Source organism: Nematolebias whitei, chromosome 5 (assembly GCF_014905685.2).
Source record: "Nematolebias whitei isolate Nwh7 chromosome 5, NemWhi1, whole genome shotgun sequence".
Lineage (NCBI taxonomy): Eukaryota > Metazoa > Chordata > Actinopteri > Cyprinodontiformes > Rivulidae > Nematolebias > Nematolebias whitei.
This window is the reverse complement of record NC_056502.1, coordinates 10,646,114-10,667,183: the sequence shown is the minus strand read 5'-3', so window position 1 is coordinate 10,667,183 and position 21,070 is coordinate 10,646,114. Positions and strand designations below refer to the sequence as shown.

Below are 21,070 nucleotides of genomic sequence, written 5' to 3'. Positions count from 1 at the left end.
ATTCACATTAATTATAATGTTCTTTTTTTCCAATGTTTATTTATTTTTTTATTTTGGCTCTGAACTCGTTGTGCAATTTTTTCCACATTTATATTTCAAAACATTCAGCTCAATTAGGAAATATGCTATACCATTTGGTCTTTGTAAGTTTTAATTTTCAAAATATTTACGTTTCTTTAAAAAAAATCTTGGGGCAGCATGGTGGCGCAACTGGTAGAGCTGCTGCCTCTCAGCGAGCAGGTCCTTGGTTCAAACCCCGGTCCAGGGGCCTTTCTGGGTGGAGTTTGCATGTTCTCTCCGTGCATGCGTGGGTTTTCTCTGGGTACTCCGGTTTCCTCCCACAGACCAAAAACATGCATGTTAGGCTGATTGGTAACTCTAAATTGTCCCTAGGTGTGAGTGAGAGAGTGAATGGTTGTTTGTCTCGTTTGTCTCTATGTGTCCCTGTGATGGACTTGCGACCCGTCCAGGGTGTACCCCGCCCCTCGCACAGTGATTGCTGGACATGGGCACCAGCGACCCCCGTGACCCAAAATGGAATAAGCGGGTAAAGATAATGGATGGATGGATAAAAAAATCCCAACACACCAAGATCTCTTCTATTCTCTTTAAACATTGTTCTCATTGAAATCCACTTCAACCAGTGTGTTAAAGAAGATTTCAAAGAAATCTTTTTCTATTTAACGTCTTATGCTACTTTCTACTCTTATCTACTGTTTAGATTATTTTTGTTAGCTAGTTTTTAGCACTTTTCACTATCATTTAGCTAATTTTAGCTTGAAGCTATACTTTTTTTTGTGTGCTACTTTTAGCTTTTCTTTATTGTTTTGCTACTTTTAGGTATAATTTTACTCCTTTAAGCTTTTGGCTATTGTTTTGATACTTTTATCATTTTTGTGCTTCAGCTTTTAGCTACTTTTAGGAAAGTTTTGATTATTTTAGTGTTTATGTACTATTTTGCTACTTTTACCTTTTATCTACTGCTTTACTTTTAGGTATTATTAATCCTTTTTAGCTACTTTTAGCAACATTTTGATTATTATGGTTTTTAAGCTACTGTTTTGCTATATATTGCTTTATTAAGCTTTTTTTTGCACAGTTTTGGTACATAAGGCCAACAGTGTTGTTCTTAAAGTGCTTTATAAATAAAGTTGTATTGTATTGTATTATTATATTGTATAAAATGCTATTGTTTTGCTAATTTCATTTTAGCATATAGCTTCAGAAGTGCAATTTTTAAACTTTTAGCTTTAGTTTTACAAACTTTATCTTTTAGTTCTTGTTTTTCCATTTTTTATTTATCAGCTACTGTTTTGCTAATTGTAACTTTTAGCCTCAGTTTTTATATTTTAGATACTAGTTTTAGTTTTGCGCAGCACGATTGAACATTTCAGCTTGAGGTTCTTCAGCTTCGGTGCTCAACGTTCAAACTCTATTTTTATCGAGAAGATGAACTTTTTTCCAGTTTAATATTGTTAGTTCTGTTTTTTCAGGTCTTATCTTCAAATTTTCCAGCAGATGGTGCCATCAGCCTTATTTAAAAGGAAGCTGCAATCTTTTACAGAAATATTTTTTACACAATTTTAAACCAGTAATAGAGGAAACTCTGGGAAAACAAGTTGCATTAAAATAATCTAATGGAGCCTTCTGTTTATACGTACATCTCCTTTCCATCATTATAAAAATCCAAACGTATTCTATGGATTAAGTGTTCAGAAACGTATCTACAAAGTAGAACATTAAGTTCTGCAGGCTTCATTAAAGCTAGTCTAAGTGGGTGGTGTGTTTAGAACATTTTATCGGATTAAAACAATATATTTCTGGATATTTCCAAAATGTATATTTTGTTTATCTTGCAATGACGGGGAGAAGTCCCTCCCAAAGTCACACCAGCACAAAGCACGTAAATAATAAAAAAGCAACAACATTGTTTAAAATGAACAGAGCAAAACCCGACAGTTGAGATGGACTCACTTCAAGAACCAGCTTGTCTTCAGGCAGCTGATGTAGTATTTGAGTGAGCTGTAGAGCCTGAAGCCGTCAGCCGTGCTCTCCATCCTCAGGGGACCAGCTGACAGAGCTGCAGACAATCAGGACTCTTCGTTACTTCATGCCCGTGTTTTCGTATACTTCATTTTGCAACGCAATTCAAAACTTATCTTATTTTTCTAACCAAAGGAAAGCAACACATAAAACATTCCACAATGAATCAGTGTTTTTCTGGTGTATTAAACTCACCACACTGCACAATAATGTCCCTCTAGATAAATATAACTCACCACATTGTTCACTCAGCAGCTGGAGAAGCTTGTCATACTCTGAAAATAAAAAATACATAGAAATTAAGACTTCAGAGAGCTTATTATACTGCTGCTGGGAATCTGTCACTAAAACAATTCCCTAATTTGTATTAAAACGAATAAAGTGTCATTGAGTCATTTACTCACCGTCATCCAGTAACTCTAAAGTGCTGACGTCCTCGCCTCTGTTGTCTGACACCACAGCTCTGTACGAGCCGGCGTCTTTCTTTGTAACCTGAGGCAAAATAATCCTAATTAATATATTTACTTTTCTAGAGAATAATAAATACCCTTTAATCTACTGGTTAGATTAACCCCAAAACTAATTTTAAGGTGAACCTTCTATGTGTGAAATCTTTTAAACATTACTGTGTTTACTGAAACATTTTTGTTTGCACATATTTACACCATCGGCTGGTAATAAATGCTGAAATAAACCCATTTGAAAACTGACCTGAGGGATGGAGACAGAGCTGATTCCAGATGTCTGATCATAAACGAACGCCTTCATTTCCACCTTGTCCTTGAACCACTTCAGAGTTGTGTCCTTCTTTGTGTTTGTCACCTGTGGAGAGATTTAAAGCACATCTAAAACCAAAACATCTACCGCTTCATCCCTCTTCTCGATTGGTTAGATTTAGTTCATATGTATTTATTTACATTTTTTTTTTCAAGAAGGGATGAAATAAATTCAGATTAATTAGTTCACAAGAAAATAAGATTAAAAAGTGTTGTCAAAACTTCTCCCAAACAGGAACGTTTTAAGAATTAATTACCATATTTTTTGCTAAGTCACATCCTTTTGCATAAATTTGCAAGTCCTGCAACTTATAAACAGAAGCGACTAATATATGTTTTATTCTCCATATTTATAACCCAAATTTTGTCTGAGATCTAAAGATTTCATTCATTCTGACATGGAAAATATTGAACACTACCATTTTCAGCCACTAGAGGGCACTCGAAATATATGGCAAGCCAAGTGTCTCATTAATAGGTAAAAGTGGCTATTAATGAGACACTTGGCTTGCCATACTAAGCCACCTTCGTCTCGCTCTGGAACTCTTGAAGCAAACGTCAAATCAGCTGGGTTTCCTCGTGCCGCCCAGGCGGAAAAAAAAAGTTGCCACCTGGATTTAACTAAGCAAATAGATACGAGCCTCCTATTGGATAATTACTGCATGGCAACAAGTTATTTAACCCCAACTGGTGCAATGAGTTGCTTCCCATTTCTTAAACAACCATGTTGAAAGACGCATCATGTGGTCGTGGAAAAGATGTCGGTCTGTGTGAGAAGGGTCAAATCATTGGCATCAAGCAGAGAAAACATCTAAGGAGATTGAAGAAACTACTAAAATTGAGTTAAAAACTGTCCAACACATTATTAAAAACTGGAAGGATAGTGGGGACCCATTGTCTTCGAGGAAGAAATGTGGCCGGAAAAAAAATCCTGAACGATCGTGATCGGCGATCACTTAAACGTTTGGTGAAATCAAATCGAAGAAAAACAACAGTAGCACTCAGGGCTCTGTTTAATAGTGAAAGTAAGATCATTTCCACACGCACAATGTGAAGGAAACTCAAGGGATTGGGACTGAACAGCTGTGTAGCCTTAAGAGAACCACTAATCAGTGAGGCTAACTGGAAAAAAAGGCTTCAGTTTTCTAAGGAGCATAAAGATTGGACTCTGGAGCAATGGAAGAAGGTCATGTGGTCTGATGAGTCCAGATTGACCCTGTTCCAGAGTGATGGGCGCATCAGGGTAAGAAGAGAGGCAGGTGAAGTGATGCACCCATCATGTCTAGTGTCTAGTCATCAATGCAAGATCTTGGTGAAAAAATAATGCAACACTGGATGGAAATAGATCTTGTGACATTGCAGAAGCTTATTGAAACAATGCCACAGTGAATGCATGCCATAATCAAAGCTAAAGGTGGTCCAACGAAATATTAGTGTGACCTTTTTATTTTGGTGGTGACTCTTTTTTTTGGCCAAGCAGTGTATTTGGACTGGTTGCGACGTATACAGTGGCAAGTACGGTAATTTGAAGGTAGTTAAAGATTTATTGTGCCCGAGTTTAGTTGGGAAAAATAATCACAAAGATAAGGGTTCAGGAAAATGTCTGATTTTATTTTGTCACAAACTGTGACCAGAAAGTCTTAGAAGGACTTAGTGTCTGGACCTGAAATAAAAGTGTACAAATCAGATCTGAGATGTGTTGAGGAGGACGGCTGGTTTTAAAATGAATGTGAAAGTAGGGCTCGGGGGTGATGTGTTTGTGTCTTTTTACCCCGGCAATACGTTTATTTATGCATTTTTGGACAACCTGGAGCCCATGGAGAGAAGAGATGATACAGAAATCAGTGTGAGAGGAAACAAACCCTCGCAGAACATTTTTAAGTTGTCAGTCATGAGTTTGTCTCAAAACAAACATCAAACTGAGGTTTTTATACAACTTTCCTCTTAAGGCTGGCTTATACTTCATGAGAAGCGTTTTGTTGTGTTGCACGACTAAAATTGCATCTTTTTCTTCTTGCATCACCCTTGTAAACCCGTTCTGTGCACAACCTCCAATACTGTGCCAAGTATTGGTTGACTGGTCAAAACTTCACGGGCGTGTTTGTGTAGAAAAGCGGCTGCAGTGAGCTGCTCTTTCACTTCTGGCTGAAGCTGTTAGGAAATACAGCCATCTTTACAACTGTTCCAGCAAAACATAGATAGTCAAATAAATCTCATGAAGATCAAGACCTCGTGGAGGCAGAAGGCACAGTTTTTGGTGCACGGAGGAGACAGCGTGGAGACACACGTCACTCTCTGTGACTATGCTGATGGGGAGGGAGTGCACCTCAACCAGACAACGTAGAGCTACGTTCCCTCACTGTCTGTTGGAAACACTGCTGGTCTTTCTATGACATATTTAAAATATAGCACTTCTTCTTGATTAACAACAGAAATACCAGATCTTCCTCCTGCAACTCAACTACAATACAGTAGTCCCTCGCTACTTCGCGGTTCGACTTTTGTGGATTCGCTCTTTTGCATTTTTTCAGTGATTGACAACTTTAATAATACTCACGTGATTGGGACGGTACAGATGAAAAGTTAATGAAAAACAAAATACTTGGGACAGGCGCCGCCATTTTGTAGTTTTCTTTCAGTAAGCCTATATTGTATCACCAGTCCAAAAGAACTACATTACCCAGAAGTCAACACTGCTTCCAGCTGCCAAAATAGAGGGAAAGTTTTGATTTGATCTGAACCAGATTAAAAAGTTTGGTCCTTACTCATAGTGACTTTGGGGCTCAGTGGATGCAGAGAGCTGATCAGAACTGGACCATACTTCCAGCCTCATCGGTCGGTCTGAGTGCTGCTTGTCGGCCCATGAAGCCTCTCGAGCAGGGAGGCGTTGCTTGGAAGTCCGATGTCTTCTCTGGCGCTCACCCGGACATTTTTCATCCTGAGCCCTCTGGATTATTTGGACTCGATCGGGACCATTGTGTGGTTTTGTTCTGGCTCTCCGAAGGTCTGGCTCTCTCTAAAAGCATCTGGTGCTGCAGAGAGCTGATCAGAACCGGACCAGAACTGGACCAAGACTGGACCAAGACTGGTGAGTACCTCATATAAAATTTTGCAGTAGCTACTGTACAGTACATGTTGTTAAAATGACGTAGGTTTAAGAGTTTAGAACATTGCAAGAGTGTGGGAAGGGTATATAAAGCCTTAAAATGTATATAAATACAAAAACAAATAAAATATAGCGTTTCTACTTTGTAGTTTTTCACTTATTGCGAGGGTGTCTGGAACGTAACCCCCGCGATAATCAAAGGACTTCTGTACTCCCGTTTCAGATCAAATTTAATGAAGCATTTTAAATTTGGTGGTTCAGTTTCACATCCAGATGTGGGACATTTTATTCAGTCTTGGCAAAGCAGTGCATTCTTACTGCTCTTGTTTTATTTTGTGGCCTTGTCCAGGTTCCTTTAATTTAATTTAAGAGACGTTTTGATACAAATCTTTTTATTTTATTTTTTCAAAATGTTTCACTCCTTATTCCTGACCCCACCCAGGAGGGATGTTGAAATGCGCCATAAGGTCGTCGTCAGAAAGGCCGACTCGCAGTGCCTCACTGGTGTTGACGCCACGAGAACATGCCCGAAACATTCTCCGTCTGGAGGCCGACTAGCCGATGGTCATGGATCAGGTCTATGCATCTGACTGCAGCTGGCATCGCCTGCTGGACTCTGCTGCTGTATAAAAGTCTGCAGCAAACTCCATTTGATGCTCATTCACGACATGTTTCATGCATTATGAATGTACTGTATGTAATCTGTCTTGAATGAGTCCTTGCAAGTAAAATGCTGGTTAAAAATCTCCTGCCATCAAGTGTGTGTTTTTTTTTTATTTAAGAACGTTAAGAGAGAATATATTCCTCCAACACTTAACAACATAAATTATTCAAATACTGATATTAAGTCGTGTTTTGTCGTTTTAATGGGTGTGCTGCATGTAAATATAGAAGTACCTTGCACTTTATAATTAACTCACAGTCTTCATTCACGCTCCATGTCAGATATTTCTGGAAATAAGGTCCTTGGGAAACACAACAAATGATTATAAAGCTGGGCCACAAAAACAGTAAACATTAAGCAGTTCTGTCAGAATAAACCATAGATAAAATACAAATATTTATGAAAATTATCAAGTCCAATTATGGCATTTTGAAAAGCAAGAGAACCGGTAAGTGAGGAAAATACAACTTGACCTGTTGGAGTTTTTGATGCAGGTAAAACACATTTATTCAGACTTGTTTTGTATAGATGCTTGAACAAAAATGTGTTTTTTGCATTTTAAGTGTGTATTTAAATAGAAAATGTGGCGTGAGAAACTCTGGGATGTTGGTCTTCAAACACAGAAAACAGATGAAAACAGGTCAGCACAAAGCTTTAAATGTTTATTTATGTATACTAACATTTTACAAAATCTGAGTCAGATGGTTAATTTATGTTTTTTTTTTTTAATTAAACACTAAGATTAACAAAAATATCAAGTACTCAACGTAAAATAGCAAAAGAACTCACCGTATCCGACATAATTGGAATCATTTCAATCGTTTGTTATGATTAATGAATGTTTATCAGAATATTTGTTAATTTGTTATTAGTTTATTTTAATGCATGTGGATATCTAACCTGTTTTTCTCTGTTTGTCTCGTCGATTTGTGTCAGCCAAGGCCAGCGTGTCACGAAACTCTAACAAGACACAAACATCAAACTGTGTAAATAAACCCAAACATCAACAAACCACTCAGGTTATCAGAACTCTTGAATCTTTACAACGAAAAAGGCAAAAAGTGTGAATTTAATCAATTTGTATTAAGATTATTTCTCTAGTCGCAGAAGTTTTTGATGAGTTTTCAGTTTATTTAATATATTAATGCTGAGTCAGCACTGTTGTTTTCCTGTTTATACTTTGTAGATTTTTTGAAACTTTTAATCGACTTTGTATTCTTTTACTATTTAAACGATTCATACATGAGTACGTGCAGCTTAACTTGGAATAAAGTGCTATGCCTTTGGATTTTTGTAACTTTTATACTTTTCTAAATATTTAAATTTATTTATTTATTATTATTTATTAAATGTATTTGAAATAATATTTCTCAAAAAGTCACGTGTTCCCTTTGAAATCTGCTTCAGCAAACCTGCTCGAGTTTTGTCCTGTTACTTTTAGCATCCAGTTTAAACTCTGCTGGCTTTAGCTTTTAGCTACTGTTTTTCGATAGATTTTGCTTTTAGTTACTTTTCCGTCTGCTTTAAATTTTAGCTATTGTCCTATTGGTTTAAGCTTTTTGCTTCAGTTTTGCTAATTTTAGCTTTTAGCTACCGTTTTTCTTGTTTAAGCTTTTGCCTGTTGTTTACTAATTCTAGCGACAATGTTACTTGTTTTAGTTTTTAGCTAATGTTGTGCAGGCTTCAGCCTTTTACTATCTTTTAAAACCCATCAGGTTGTTTTATCTCATATGTAAAGTTATGCAGCTGCGCCTTTTAAAGAAAATATTTAATATTTATTTTTATTTAAATGTTCCTTGTTTTGATAATTAAAGTTTTTTATTTTTATTTTTGTGTGTGTGTCAATGTTAAATGTTATTGTTAAAGTTTGTTTTATGAAACTTTAAGTTTTGTTGCCAGCACCATTGAGATTTTTAATTTCTTGAGTTTTCCCTCTCTCCTGGTAAAATAAAAGATTAATAAAAAAAAAATCTAGTCTTTTTTGTTTTAGCTTTTAGTTTAGGTTAGCTAAGTTTAGGTACTGTTTAGCTTATTTTAGCTATTAGCTATTGTTCTACTAGTTTGTACTATTTGCAACTAATTTTAGCTTTTAGCTACAGTTCATTTGTTTTATAGTTCAACCTCTGTTTAGCCACATTTAGCTTTTAGGTACTGTTTAGCTTATTTTAGCTATTAGCAATTGTTCTGCTAGTTTGGACTATTTGCAACTCCTGCTAATTTTAGCTTTTAGTTACAGTTTATTTGTTTTAGCATTTATCTATTGTTTAGCTACATTTAGCTTTTAGGTACTGTTTAGCTTATTTTAGCTATTAGCTATTGTTCTGCTAGTTTGTACTATTTGCAACTAATTTTAGCTTTTAGCTACAGTTCATTTGTTTTATCGTTCAACCTCTGTTTAGCTACATTTAGCTTTTAGGTACTGTTAAGCTGGTTTAAGCTTTTGCTACTGCTTTGATAATTTTAGCTTTTCACTGTTTTGATTATTTCGGCTTGTGTTCTTATTGTTTGATGGTTTGTTCAGATTTCTAGTTTCATTTTGTGTTGTGCTCGATTTAGTTTGTGTTCTACTGGTTTTAGCTTGTGTTCTTCCCATTTTAGCTTGTGTTGTGCTCGTTTTAGCTTGCATTTTTCTAGTTCAACTTGTGTTCTGCTGGTTTTAGCTTGTGTTCTTTCCATTTTAGCTTATGTCGTGCGAACTTTAGCTTGTGTTCTGCTGGTTTTAGCTTGTGTTCCGCTTGTTTTAGTTTGTGTTTTTCTAGCTTCATTTTGTGTTGTGCTCGATTTAGCTTGTGTTCTGCTGGTTTAGCTTGTGTTCTTCACATTTTAGCTTGTGTTGTGTTTGTTTTAGCTTGCATTTTTCTAGTTCAATTTGTGTTCAGCTTGTTTTAATTAGTTTAGTTTTGTGTTGGGCTTGCTTTAGCTCATGTTGTGCTTTAAAAACTCAGTTTTAGCTTCAACAAACTTTAGCAGTCATTCAGCCCACAAGATTCACATCACATTTTTTACAAAAAATACAGTTTTTCACATTTTTAAAGCATTTTTCCAAACATGTTAAATTTTCTTTTAATCTGACAAATTAAAGTTGCTCTCTGACTGTGATACATTTGACTGAAAACATGAGAATCTCGTGGCAGAAATGATTAGACGACGTACTTTGATCCACAAAGACCAAAGTGCACTGGTTCTTGGCGCGTCCGTCCCTCAGCTGAGCCGTGTACGAGCCCTCGTCGTCCTCAGAGAGCTGATCAAACAGTATCTCCACCAGACCTTTGGCCTTGTCGAAGTTGATCTTACGGTGCTGCAAAAGAGCACACAAACGTTTCTGAGAGCAGCTCATCAGCAGACAGATGATCCCACAGGAGATGTCGTAAATCAGAGCGCAAAGAGTCTGAAGTAACATCTGCGCTCTGCAAATCTAATATTTCTGTTTTCGAAAACATGCAAACACACCAACAGGCAGCTGCACAAAGGAAGCAGCAGACCTTCGGCTCATTTTCATGGCATATATTCATCAGGTTGAATGTACTTCGTGCATGTTGAAAGGCCTCGTGGTGGCTGTGATTTGTGATGTACGGCAAGCCCAAGGGCTCTAATCAACTAAATGGCTTTTGAATTTGCAAACCTCAGCTGTGATCATTTAGGAATAATGCATAATCAATAGATGGAGCTCTGATATTGGGAAATAATGGAATAAATGAAAGTGAAACGCAACTGGAAGCTGCTGAATGTAAAGCAGTTGCACACAAACATCAACACGGACCAAAGACACGACACGGAGCAGACAAAGTTGTGAAACTGTAATAAATATTCTGCGTCGTGCTCAGTGTTTTCCCCGTGGCCACCTCGGTGCAGCATGGTTCAATAACCCAGACGGCGGCGCTGATTATTTTGAATTTGTTCTCATATCGTATATTTATGCAAAATATGTTTGTTCACTTGCAGTTTGTGTTCCTTGATGATTGTGATGTTCCATTTTTGGGGGGGTCATCTTGGCTCACATTCCATTTTAAAGTGGCTGACAATATCATTTATGTTTCATATTTTGTGTTTGCAAAGTAAAACAGCATTTGTGTGCAATAAGGTGAAAGTGTTTCTGTTTTGTTGTTGATGTTGTTGATGCAAACAGCTGCAGCCTCCTCTGATACGTTCAGTGCCAACAGGTTTTACAGGTTTTCAAAAGAAACCGTCGACTAATTTATCATTGCTCACCACCGAAAGGCAATGAGAGCGCAATTATGTTTTTGCCTTTTTGTTTCCAAAATATCTCAGGAACTACTGGATGGACTTTTATGAAATTTGCAGAAAGTGATTGGTGGATCCAACAAAGTTAAGTCAGGTCCTCTGGATGGTTTTGTTTTGTTGAAACGTTTCGTCTTTCGTCCAAATGACTTTGTCAGTCCGAGGAGCCACATTAAGGGATGTTGGATATTTTGAACCACTTTGGCTATGGCTTCCTCAGACGTGTCGGTGGGGGAGAGGGCGGACTCCAGAAACCATCTTAGCACCATCAAACTGGTTGACCCACTATGTGAAGGTGCTGCTTATAAGACTGAGTTTCTTGTGGCTCCTCGGACTGATGAAGTCCTTTGGATGAAAGATGAAACATTACAACAAAAAGAAACCATCCAGCGAACCTGACTTAACATTGCTGGATGTTTTTATTGAGCATGAACTTTGATGATTGGTGGATGTGTATTTACAACTTGATTAAAGTTGGTTGTCAAAACCAACTAACTTTAAAACACGAAAAATGTTCATAACTCAGTCAGTTTTACAGATAATGTCCTCAAAGTCAGCTCCTCAATTCGAAGCCGTGGTGCCCAACCAGAAATGGGTGAGATTCTTCATCTGGGTGGGAAGGTCTTTGACTCAGGCGGAGGAGATCAAGTATCTGGGAATTGATGTCACAAGTGATGGTAGGACGTAGCAGGACATGGATTGACAAATCGGGGCCTCATCAGTAATGAGGGCGTTGCTTCGGTTGGCTGTAGTGAAGAAAGAGTTGAGTCGTCTGGATTTCCTGGTCTGTCTAGGTTCTAACATTCACCTATGATCATGAGGTTTGGATCATGACCAAATAATGAGATCCTGGATGCAAGCAGTCGAAAAGAGCTTCCTTTGTAGGGTGGCTCAGCCTTAAGGTGAGGAGCTCCATCACCTGGGGGGAGCTCAGAGTAGAGCTGCAGCTCGATCACATTGAAAGGTATCAGTTGAGGTGGTTTGGACATCTAATTAGGATGCTCCCTCTGTTTCGAGTTTTTTTTGGGCATGTCCCATTAGGAAAACACCTTGGGCCAGACCCAGAACTTGCAGGAGGGACTGTATACTCTCTCTGGCCTTGGGGTCCTCCAGGAGATGAAGCTCTACAATGGAGATGGAAACCTAAAATTTGATGTGGTAGTAGCTGCAAGTCATTCACAAATCATATTCTGAGCATCACATCTTGCAAAATGATCAGAATGTGCTTATTCTTTTACATTTTTATATATTTTGACAAAAAAATAATCGACAAGAACTCTGTGAGTTCTCAGCACAAGATGATCTTGGTCTAAAACTGGCATGAAAGGTGGCGGGCGATATGAATTCTTTCCAGGAATACCAGGATTTTAATTGCTTCTACAAACATCTACCACTTAATTGAAACCACAATTCCACCTGTTCTTTTACTGGATGATTTAAAGTCTTGAATATTGTTGGTTCAGGAGAAGTTTGCTCAAACTGTTTACTCGCGTCTCTCACGGTCATCGAACCAAATGTGACACATTTTCCAGAGGTGCATTACGTCTCCTCCTCCTCAGGTGATCCTCCCATCATCCAGACTTCCTCAGATTAACTCAGTTCTGTTTCTTTCTGCTGCTTTACACACCTGCTCCTCATCTCTGCTGACAGCACCCATTTCCTGCTTTGTAGGATGTTTGCTAAACCATTAATTCCTGTTTTGGATTCACACTGAGGTGTCATGAAGACAGATGTCCACACACTGATGATTTACAAGCCTGGACACGTTCAGGATACAGAGATGCTGGTTCCTCTGTAATTACTACAATAAATATTGCCTAAAACTACCTTCAGTATTTTGGCATTCAAATAAATAATTACTGTGTAGAAAATCATGCAGTAAAAATGTGCACATCTGGACTAAACTCGTTTCTTCACGACTGAGCATCGCTTCAAATAGGTCAAAAATTCAATTTAGTTGAAAAAAGTATGTAAAGCAGCAGTTTTGAGAGGTTTTTTTTAATGTAAATTTGATAAAAGTTAGAAATGTACACAATGTTAATTTCAAATATTTTATAAAAACATTGATAGAATAATTCCACATTTTAAAACATTTTATTTTTGCATTTACTCTATTTTTATTGTTGTAAAGCACATCTCTTAAATTTAATTGTATAAAATGTGTTGAATACTGTCAATAAATTAGACATCAGCATGAAAAATGTGTAGAATGTAAGTAAATTTGAAGAAGCCATGCTTTTTGAAGGCTGTATGTTGTACTTAAAGTATATACCTTATTTTTTGCTGTATACACACCTTTTTGCATAAATATGCAAGTCTTGCGACTTATACACCTAAGTGACTAATATATGTTTTCCTCCCATATTTGTAACTCAAGTTTTGGCTGAGAGCTGATGATTTAATTCATTCTGATATGGAAAATATTGAATACTACCATTTTCAGCCGTGAGAGGGCAGTCGAGCAATATGGCAAGCCAAGTGTTTAAAACTGGCTATTAATGAGACACTTGGCTTGCCATACAACCACCTTCGCCTCGAGCCAGAACTCCTGGAGCAAACATCAAATCAGCTGCAATTTGCTGCACTGCCCAGGCAAAATGCAGCTGATTTGACCATTAAAGTGCATTTATTAAGTTAAAGTTCAACTGAGACATTTTTCAGTCAGGTCATCTGGACAGTTTCTTTTTTTGCGCTGAAACGTTTCGCCTTCGATCCGGAAGGCTTCATCAGTCAAGGAAACACACAACACAACACAAAACTGATTCTTCCCCCAACAGCTTACTCCAAAGTGGAACAAATCAGTTATGTTGGTGATAAGTTGGTCAACTTATTACAACTTATCATTACTTTCCTTGACTGATGAAGCCTTCCGGATCGAAGGCGAAACGTTTCAGCACAAAAAAAGAAACTGTCCAGATGACCTGACTGAAAAATGTTGGATTTTATACCTGGATTATTGAGCATGGACTTTGTTGTTCAACTGAGACACATCTTTCCTATAATTTCAAACAAACAAACAATTGTTTTTAAGTGTTAATCTTATTAAATTCTTGTTAAAGTCATCCCGTGTACGCTTCCGCAGCCGCCATTTGGCAGCCAGTCGATTTTTGGCACAACACCGGCCCACATTTTCGGGTGGTCAGCGGTGACGCATAACAGATGCAACTTATACGGCGAAGTGACTTATTTATGTTTTTTTCCACTTTATTAGACATATTTGAACTGATGTGACTTATACGGTGGTGCAACGTGTACAGCGGCAAGTACGGTATGTTATGTGTGTATATTTACATACATTTTCCTAATTCTAAAATTTTCCACTTTTATTTAGATTTGCTGGAAATGAATGTCAACAGTGTGGGAGTTCTGCTCTGCCAGCTTCCTGCAGCCACATGAGAGCACCAATCAGCCACACCTGTGGACCTTGATGAGCTGCAGGATCATAAAAGGCTGCAGAGGACATCCAGTCAGTGCTGGAGCATTACCTGCCAGTGGTACTTGTGTTTCTGTCCCTTTACTTGTGATTGAGATAAATGATTACTTACCTTATGTTCCTTCATGCTTAGCATTATCTCTGCCGCCCACCTGTTTCTGGGATTTTCCCCTGTGGACCTCAAGCTCTCCTGTGCTTCCTCATCTGCTTCTTCACCTTCCTACCACTTGACTGTCTCCTACTTGGAACCATAATCAGACATCTTCCTTCCTCGCCCTGGAACCATTGGATGTTCCTACAACTGACTCCAATCCCTACTGGTTCCAGCCCCTCCCCATACACGTTTGACGACTTTCATCAATTTGTGAATAAACACTTAATCGAGTCTTGGAATCTGTTCTCGTCAGTCCTTATCTCTGGGTATTGCTACGAACGTTACAAATAGGAGCAAAAACAATAAACCACTTTAACTTTCGCCCCAAAACAAGTTTCTAAATTAATGAGGCAAACTTTTAACTTAAAAAAACACATTTTTTTATACAAAAATACACCAGATAATGACTGTAACTCTTTTTGTGATGGGTGAATTAAGCGTGATCTATCCCAAAAGTTACCAACAGATTAAGAAAGGATCAAGTATGAAGCCCCAAAAATCCCAACAAAATGTTTTTGTCTGTTGCTTGCTGACTGCACGTCACCTTCCTGAAGTGTTTAGGAGTTGGTTTTTTTTGGATAACCTACAGGAGTGCTGGAGATTTCCCGGTCGTTGCAGACGAGGCGGAGCTCAGCAGATTCACTCAGGCTCTCGGTCTGAAGCCAAAGACGCACTCCGCCTTTCTCAGAAACCTCCACCTGCCAGGCCGACTTCAGAGCAATCACTGCAAGGAGAGGAGATTAACGACAAACAGGCTAGCTCGCGTCAAATCTGCACAGGTGCCAGGTACAAAAGCCACCACGAACACAAAACCAGTCAGATGTGTCAGTCAGTCAAAACCAGATGTGATTACGTCACGACAGAGGTACATACAGGGATTTCTGACTTGCCAGCTGAGTTCTTTCAGACGTTCAAGGTCTGTAAAACAAAAGAAAGAAGCAGAATGAACATTTTGTCCTGACTGTTATGTTGTCAGAATATCAGCGGGCAGGAGAGTTGATTGAAAACACGCACAGGTGAGCAGGTGACCTTGTTGAAGTGGCAGCTTTAGAGGAAAACTCGTTAATCCCTCCAATAAAACACTGCAGATTTGCGCTGGTGTCACAAATCCCACTGAAATCCTGTTTTTCCCTCCTTTAGGACTGACGTTTACTGTAAGCCTTACATACCGTTTAGGATGACAAGTTTTACACGTGAGGGTTTTACCTTCAGCGGTGAAATCGTAGCTGGACGATATCTGCGGCGTGTCACTCAGCTCCACCGTATACAGACCCAGATCCTCCTCGGACGGGTCTGTGAAGGTGAGAACGGACCTGACAGACAATTAAAAAAGCGACAGATGTTTGCCGAGCTTCTTGTTGTTGAACTGCCGTCGGGGTTTCAATAAGAAATGGTAAATGGACTGTACTTATATAACGCCTTTCTATCTTATCAAAATACTCAAAGCTCTTTACACTACAATCTGTGCCCTCAGTTACCCATTCATACAGAACTCTACTAGATCTATACAAAGAATAATCAGTGCTCTAGATCTCATTCATACACCGATACACATCAGAGGCAATGAGCGGTTCAATGTCTTGCTCAGGGACACTTTGGCATGTGACTGCTGGTGGAATCGAACCCCCAGCTTTTGCACTGGAGGACGACTGCTCTAACCACTCAGCCACAGCCGCCGCTCAATGATTGTGAAGCGAATGCTGACTCGCTCTGCTGTCCTGTTTTGATAATCTACCTACTGCTGCATACGTTGAGCTATTTTAATCGTTCATATATCCGTCCATGGCTGCTGTCACTTTTGATGTTTGGAACATTTATACTTTTTAAAATAGTTTACTTTATGTAAAATAAAATCCCCCATTTAGATATACATATTAGATTTTTTTTCTATTCAATCCTCTGTTTTTTTTTTCCTGTTTGCGATAGACAAAGCTTTTCCTTAGTTTACACATTTCCCAGGAGAAATTGCTATATCGGCCTGTTTTCCAGGAGTCAGATTCAGATAAGCCACAATTGTTGATTTATTCAGGCAGACTATTTTTCTTGCCAACCTTGAGTCTTACTGTCGACGAGGAAGAGGGCTGGCACCGGAGGAGGGGGCTTGCCAAAGAGACCATCTTACCACCAACATAACTGGTTTGTTCCACTTTGGAGTAAGCTGTTAGGAGAAGAATCAGTTTTGTGTTGTGTGTTTCCTTGACTGATGAAGCCTTCTGGATGGAAGGTGAAACGTTTCAGCACAAAAAAAAAAAAAGAAACTGTCCAGATGACCTGACTGAAAATTGTTGGCTTGAGTCTTACTGATATTTTCAAGATCTGAAATGACGAGATTAGGGTGCATTCTACTGGCCCGTGCTTATGAGCCTCTTCAAAGTTGTTTCATGCTGATGAGTCCCAAAGCTGCAGGTGGCCTGCAATTCAAATCACTTCCATCTTACGGTTTAGCTCGTGAATCAGCTGATTTTGAGTCCTCAAAGCACAAACCAACCTTCACATAGACAGCAGCCTGCCCATGCCAGATTAGCTGCAACTGTCTTCTGTGTATGTTTATAAACCACGAAACAGACAATTCCAAAAACAGGAAACCTGTTATCAAAAATCCAATTATATGCAATTTTGGCGTCCTTGATCGACAGCAGAGATAAACACATCACATCCCACTTCCCCAGAGATATATCCAGCTGCATGCGTGTCGTCTGAGCAGAAATGAGGGTTTTCCAGGACCCTGTCACTTTGTTGAAAAGATTTTGTCATTTGCGCCGAAAGTCCATTTGGTGAGATCCATAACAGTAGTTTTCATTTCGGAAGAAAAATAGGAGCTCCGATGTGCAGACAGAGAGCAAAAAAAGCAGGAGGAGAACAGGGAGAGGGAAGAGAAAGTGTGCGCCTCGTACCAGAGCAAGCGAGAGAAAAAAAATAAGCTAGTCTCCTGCTTTTATCTTCCTTTTTAATATTTTAGCTAGCTAATATTTATTGAGCATGCATCAGGATATTTTAGCTAGCCTTTTCTTACTTTACTTTACTTTCTTACTAACTGCTTTCTATATTTTACTTAACATTCTGCTTCTTTCAGCTTTAACAAGCCAGTTTCAGCTTAGCAAATTGCTCAAGGTGACTTTATTCGGATCGCATGTGGTACATGAGGTGGAAAAAATGTGTTGAATTCATTTAGAAAGATAATCTGCATTTTTTTACAGAACAGACAGATTATTTAGTTTTACAAGCTTTAAATGACTGAACTCGTATGAGAACTGGAATCTCAGTGAGGAAAAGCTGCAAAGTGTATAACAACAAATAATCAACGTGTTGGTTGGTTTCAAGCATTTTTCTGTGTTTGATCACTTCTGGACAAAATAAGAAATGAGACCAGTAAAAACCAAAGAGAAGTTATCAGATTAAGAATGATTAAAGTCTAAATTAAAGCTGATAGACAACATCAGACACTGCTGCACATGAAGGACCCACCTGTTCTGTTTGGTTTCAGTCTTTGTCTTCTTGGCATCTATGGGTTCGGTGTAATTTCTGCTCCAGAGGAACTCGCTCTCATCGTTCATCTCAACAGCCTCGAAGCCCAAAAATATAAACCCGTCATCGTCCACACCGATCTCAATGTCTCTGGTTCCTGACAACAAAGAAGACATCGAGTCTCACGGATTTCACTTAAACAGAGAACCTTTAAAAAAACGTATTATTTGTTAAAGTTTTATCATCCATTAAGACCTTAAAAACACGTTGTCTAATGGATTTGTAGTTAGGGTTGTCAAAATAATTTTAATTACATGAATATTGCTTTAATACAGCATAATTTTTATCTATATTCTGACAGCCACATGTATAGTTTTTAAGAGTATTTTCTTTGTTGGTGCACGTGTTTTATAATGTAAAAGTTGTCACGGCTTTTTAAGGAATAATTCATGCTTTCATTGCAATTTTTTTTTTTTTTTTGGTGGAATAAAAGAAAAGGAGCTAGAGCTAACCAATGTCAGACCACTAATTTTCCCTTTTCTTTCAGCTTTTTAATCTGTTAATTTCTTGACTCCTTGTTTAACAGACAAAATGATAAAATATGTCTTTTGAATGAAATAAAACTTGTCGTTTACTGACAGAAAACAAACAAACAAACAAACAACAAAAAGCAATGTGTCTGCACCCACCCACCCACCCACACACACACCCACCCAACTTTTTCATCACAGAGTTTGACCTGTATCTGTAATGTTGGTTCTGCGGCCTGACCTGGTCGGGTCTGAGCTGTGACCGGCTCCGAGGGCAGAGAAGCTGGACCCGCTCCAGCCTCATTAACCGCCGCCACACGAAGACGGTAGGTCTGACCCGTCTGAAGGCCCGACACCTGGATGCCAGAAGAAGCACATCAAATATTAACCAGTCGCCCAAATAATTCAGTGTATGATTTAAACATTCAGAGACACTCGGAAGTCTCTGCCAGGTGGAGTCTAGAATAATAAAATTACACTCCTGCTTTATAAACTGTGTAATCTTTGCTCCATTAAATCAGATGATGATCAAATCCTGAGCTGCTTCGTTGCTTCCCTCACCTTATAATGCGTCTCTGAGATTGGCTTTTTGTTCAGTGCGGTCCAGCTGTCTGACTGATCACCCTGGCTGATCTCCAGCAAATAGCCAGTGGCCGGACCACGACCCTCATACAGAGGGGCCACCCATACGAGCACCAGGGCGCCGTCTCTCACCTCCCTGAACTCCAGGTCGTAAGGGCAACCTGCGGATCAGAAGAGCTGAAAAAACAACAGTTTGCACCTCCGGACCAACAGAACACGACATCACGAAGAGCACGACTAAACGAGGCTTCTCCTAATCTACCTAGATTGACTCGGAGGCAGCGCGTGGAAGTCAATCTGGACAATGATTTTTAGTCACTTTTAAATTATTAATGGCACACAGGGAAGCCCATTTGCCTTGATTAATGAGCTGCTCGCCAATTTTAGTGACACCGTCTGCATTTTCTATATTAAATGGTAGAAAATACAGATGTGAGTGGTCACGCAGAGTTAATGTTTTTTTTATTAAGCTGCTAGATAGTAAAAAAGAAAAAGAAACTGGTGAGTATGGTTGTTTTTCAAAAATAAAAATAAATATGTAGCTTTCACTCAACAAGTAAGGGGGAATATCTCACCGTTATTTGAAATAATTAAATTTTTTTAACATTCATTTATTTATCTGTATACTGAGGGAAAAGATGTGATTTTAACAATCATCTGTGATCGAGTTTTATAAACTTTTTAGAAATTGTTCAATAGGCAGGAACACTCTCAGGATTTATCTCTCCCTCAGATTAAATTTTTCTTATATGACATGAATTAAAGGAAGCAGTAAAAGTTTGTTCTACTTTGCTTCCAAGGAGTGACGTTTTCTTCTAATCCTTCAAAAGTGGTCTTGATGGTTCTTCAGGCTTCTGAATGTCTTTCAGTTTTTTTTTTGTTTTTTTTTACTTTAGCTGCTTTTTCAAAGATTGTCCAGTTTTTAGATCTTACCACGGCATGTTGAGCATAAAACTGAATAATGTGGACAATTGGAGGAGGAAAAAAAGATGATTCAGGTCTAAAAACTACCAAAGAAGGGAGAAAAACCTGCAGCTAAGACCTAAAAGATGCACCAGCCTTCAGTTGATCCTAAACTTTGCAGGTTCTGATCTACAAAATCACTGCATCAGATTGGTGTCTCTAATTATTGCTGGTTGAGGTGTACAAACAGTAAATACAAGTATACACCAACAATATTTATATATTTTTACACATTTATGTCTGCATTAAAAAAAAAATCAGTTATAGTAAAAACCTGCGCTGTTAGCATTTGTCTTTAGATTGTTTTAAATTTCTGGTAAATATCTTTAGACCCCTCACGTTGTTTTGCGACCCATAGCGGGGTCCCAACCACCACTTTGGCAACAACTGATGTCGTTTTCAGGTAATAAACTAAAATACTAATTTACGTTTGCCAAACTATCTTTGGTATTTTTCATAGATTCAACAAAAGAAATTAGGATAAATGATATGAGAGGAAGGAAGTGATAAAATGCCTAAAGTTCATATCTCAAATACTTTTAAAAAACATTTTTGTAACAAAAAACAAAACGAAAAACAAGATAATCCTTTAAGTTTAGGAACCTAGTCATGCCTGGTTGGTCGGTCGGTAGGTCGGTAAGTAGGTTATTAGGTAGGTTGGTCGGTAGATCAGTCGGTCGGTAGGTCAGTCGGTAGATTAGTAGATCGGTTGGTTTGTCGGTTGGTTTGTCGGTAGGTCAGTCAGTCAGTAGGTTGGTCAGTCAGTAGGTTGGTCAGTCAGTAGGTCGGTTGGTAGGTCAGTTAGTAGGTAGGTCGGTCAGTCGGTTGGTAGGTCAGTTAGTAGGTAGGTAGGTCGGTCGGTTGGCAGGCCAGTTAGTAGGTAGGTCGGTAGGTCGGTTAGTAGGTAGATAGGTAAATAAGTAGGTTGATGGGTAGTTATGGTAAATAGGTCGGTCGGTAGATTGGTAGGTCGATCGGATAGTAGGTCTATAGTTAGGTCAGTCGGTAGGTAGGTAAATAGGTAGGTTGATGGGTAGTTGCGGTAGATAGGTATAGGTGTAATATATATATACATATATATATGTATATATATATATATATATATATATATATAT

The 21,070-nt window shown here is 38.5% G+C and overlaps 1 protein-coding gene across 1 annotated transcript in view; it reads right to left on the bottom strand.

Moving 5' to 3' along the window:
- myom3 (myomesin 3) overlaps positions 1–21,070 on the bottom strand; it is an 88,700-nt gene that overhangs the window by 2,690 nt on the left and 64,940 nt on the right. Inside the window, exons 20-32 of the mRNA XM_037676814.1 lie at positions 18,972–19,153; positions 18,652–18,766; positions 17,881–18,037; positions 15,622–15,728; positions 15,289–15,333; positions 15,003–15,139; positions 9,743–9,887; positions 7,490–7,549; positions 6,823–6,890; positions 2,755–2,865; positions 2,448–2,535; positions 2,280–2,318; positions 1,975–2,080 (exon numbers count right to left, since the gene is read on the bottom strand). Coding sequence (XP_037532742.1) covers positions 1,975–2,080; positions 2,280–2,318; positions 2,448–2,535; positions 2,755–2,865; positions 6,823–6,890; positions 7,490–7,549; positions 9,743–9,887; positions 15,003–15,139; positions 15,289–15,333; positions 15,622–15,728; positions 17,881–18,037; positions 18,652–18,766; positions 18,972–19,153 — 1,360 coding nt within the window. The remainder of the gene's footprint in view (positions 1–1,974; positions 2,081–2,279; positions 2,319–2,447; positions 2,536–2,754; positions 2,866–6,822; positions 6,891–7,489; positions 7,550–9,742; positions 9,888–15,002; positions 15,140–15,288; positions 15,334–15,621; positions 15,729–17,880; positions 18,038–18,651; positions 18,767–18,971; positions 19,154–21,070) is intronic.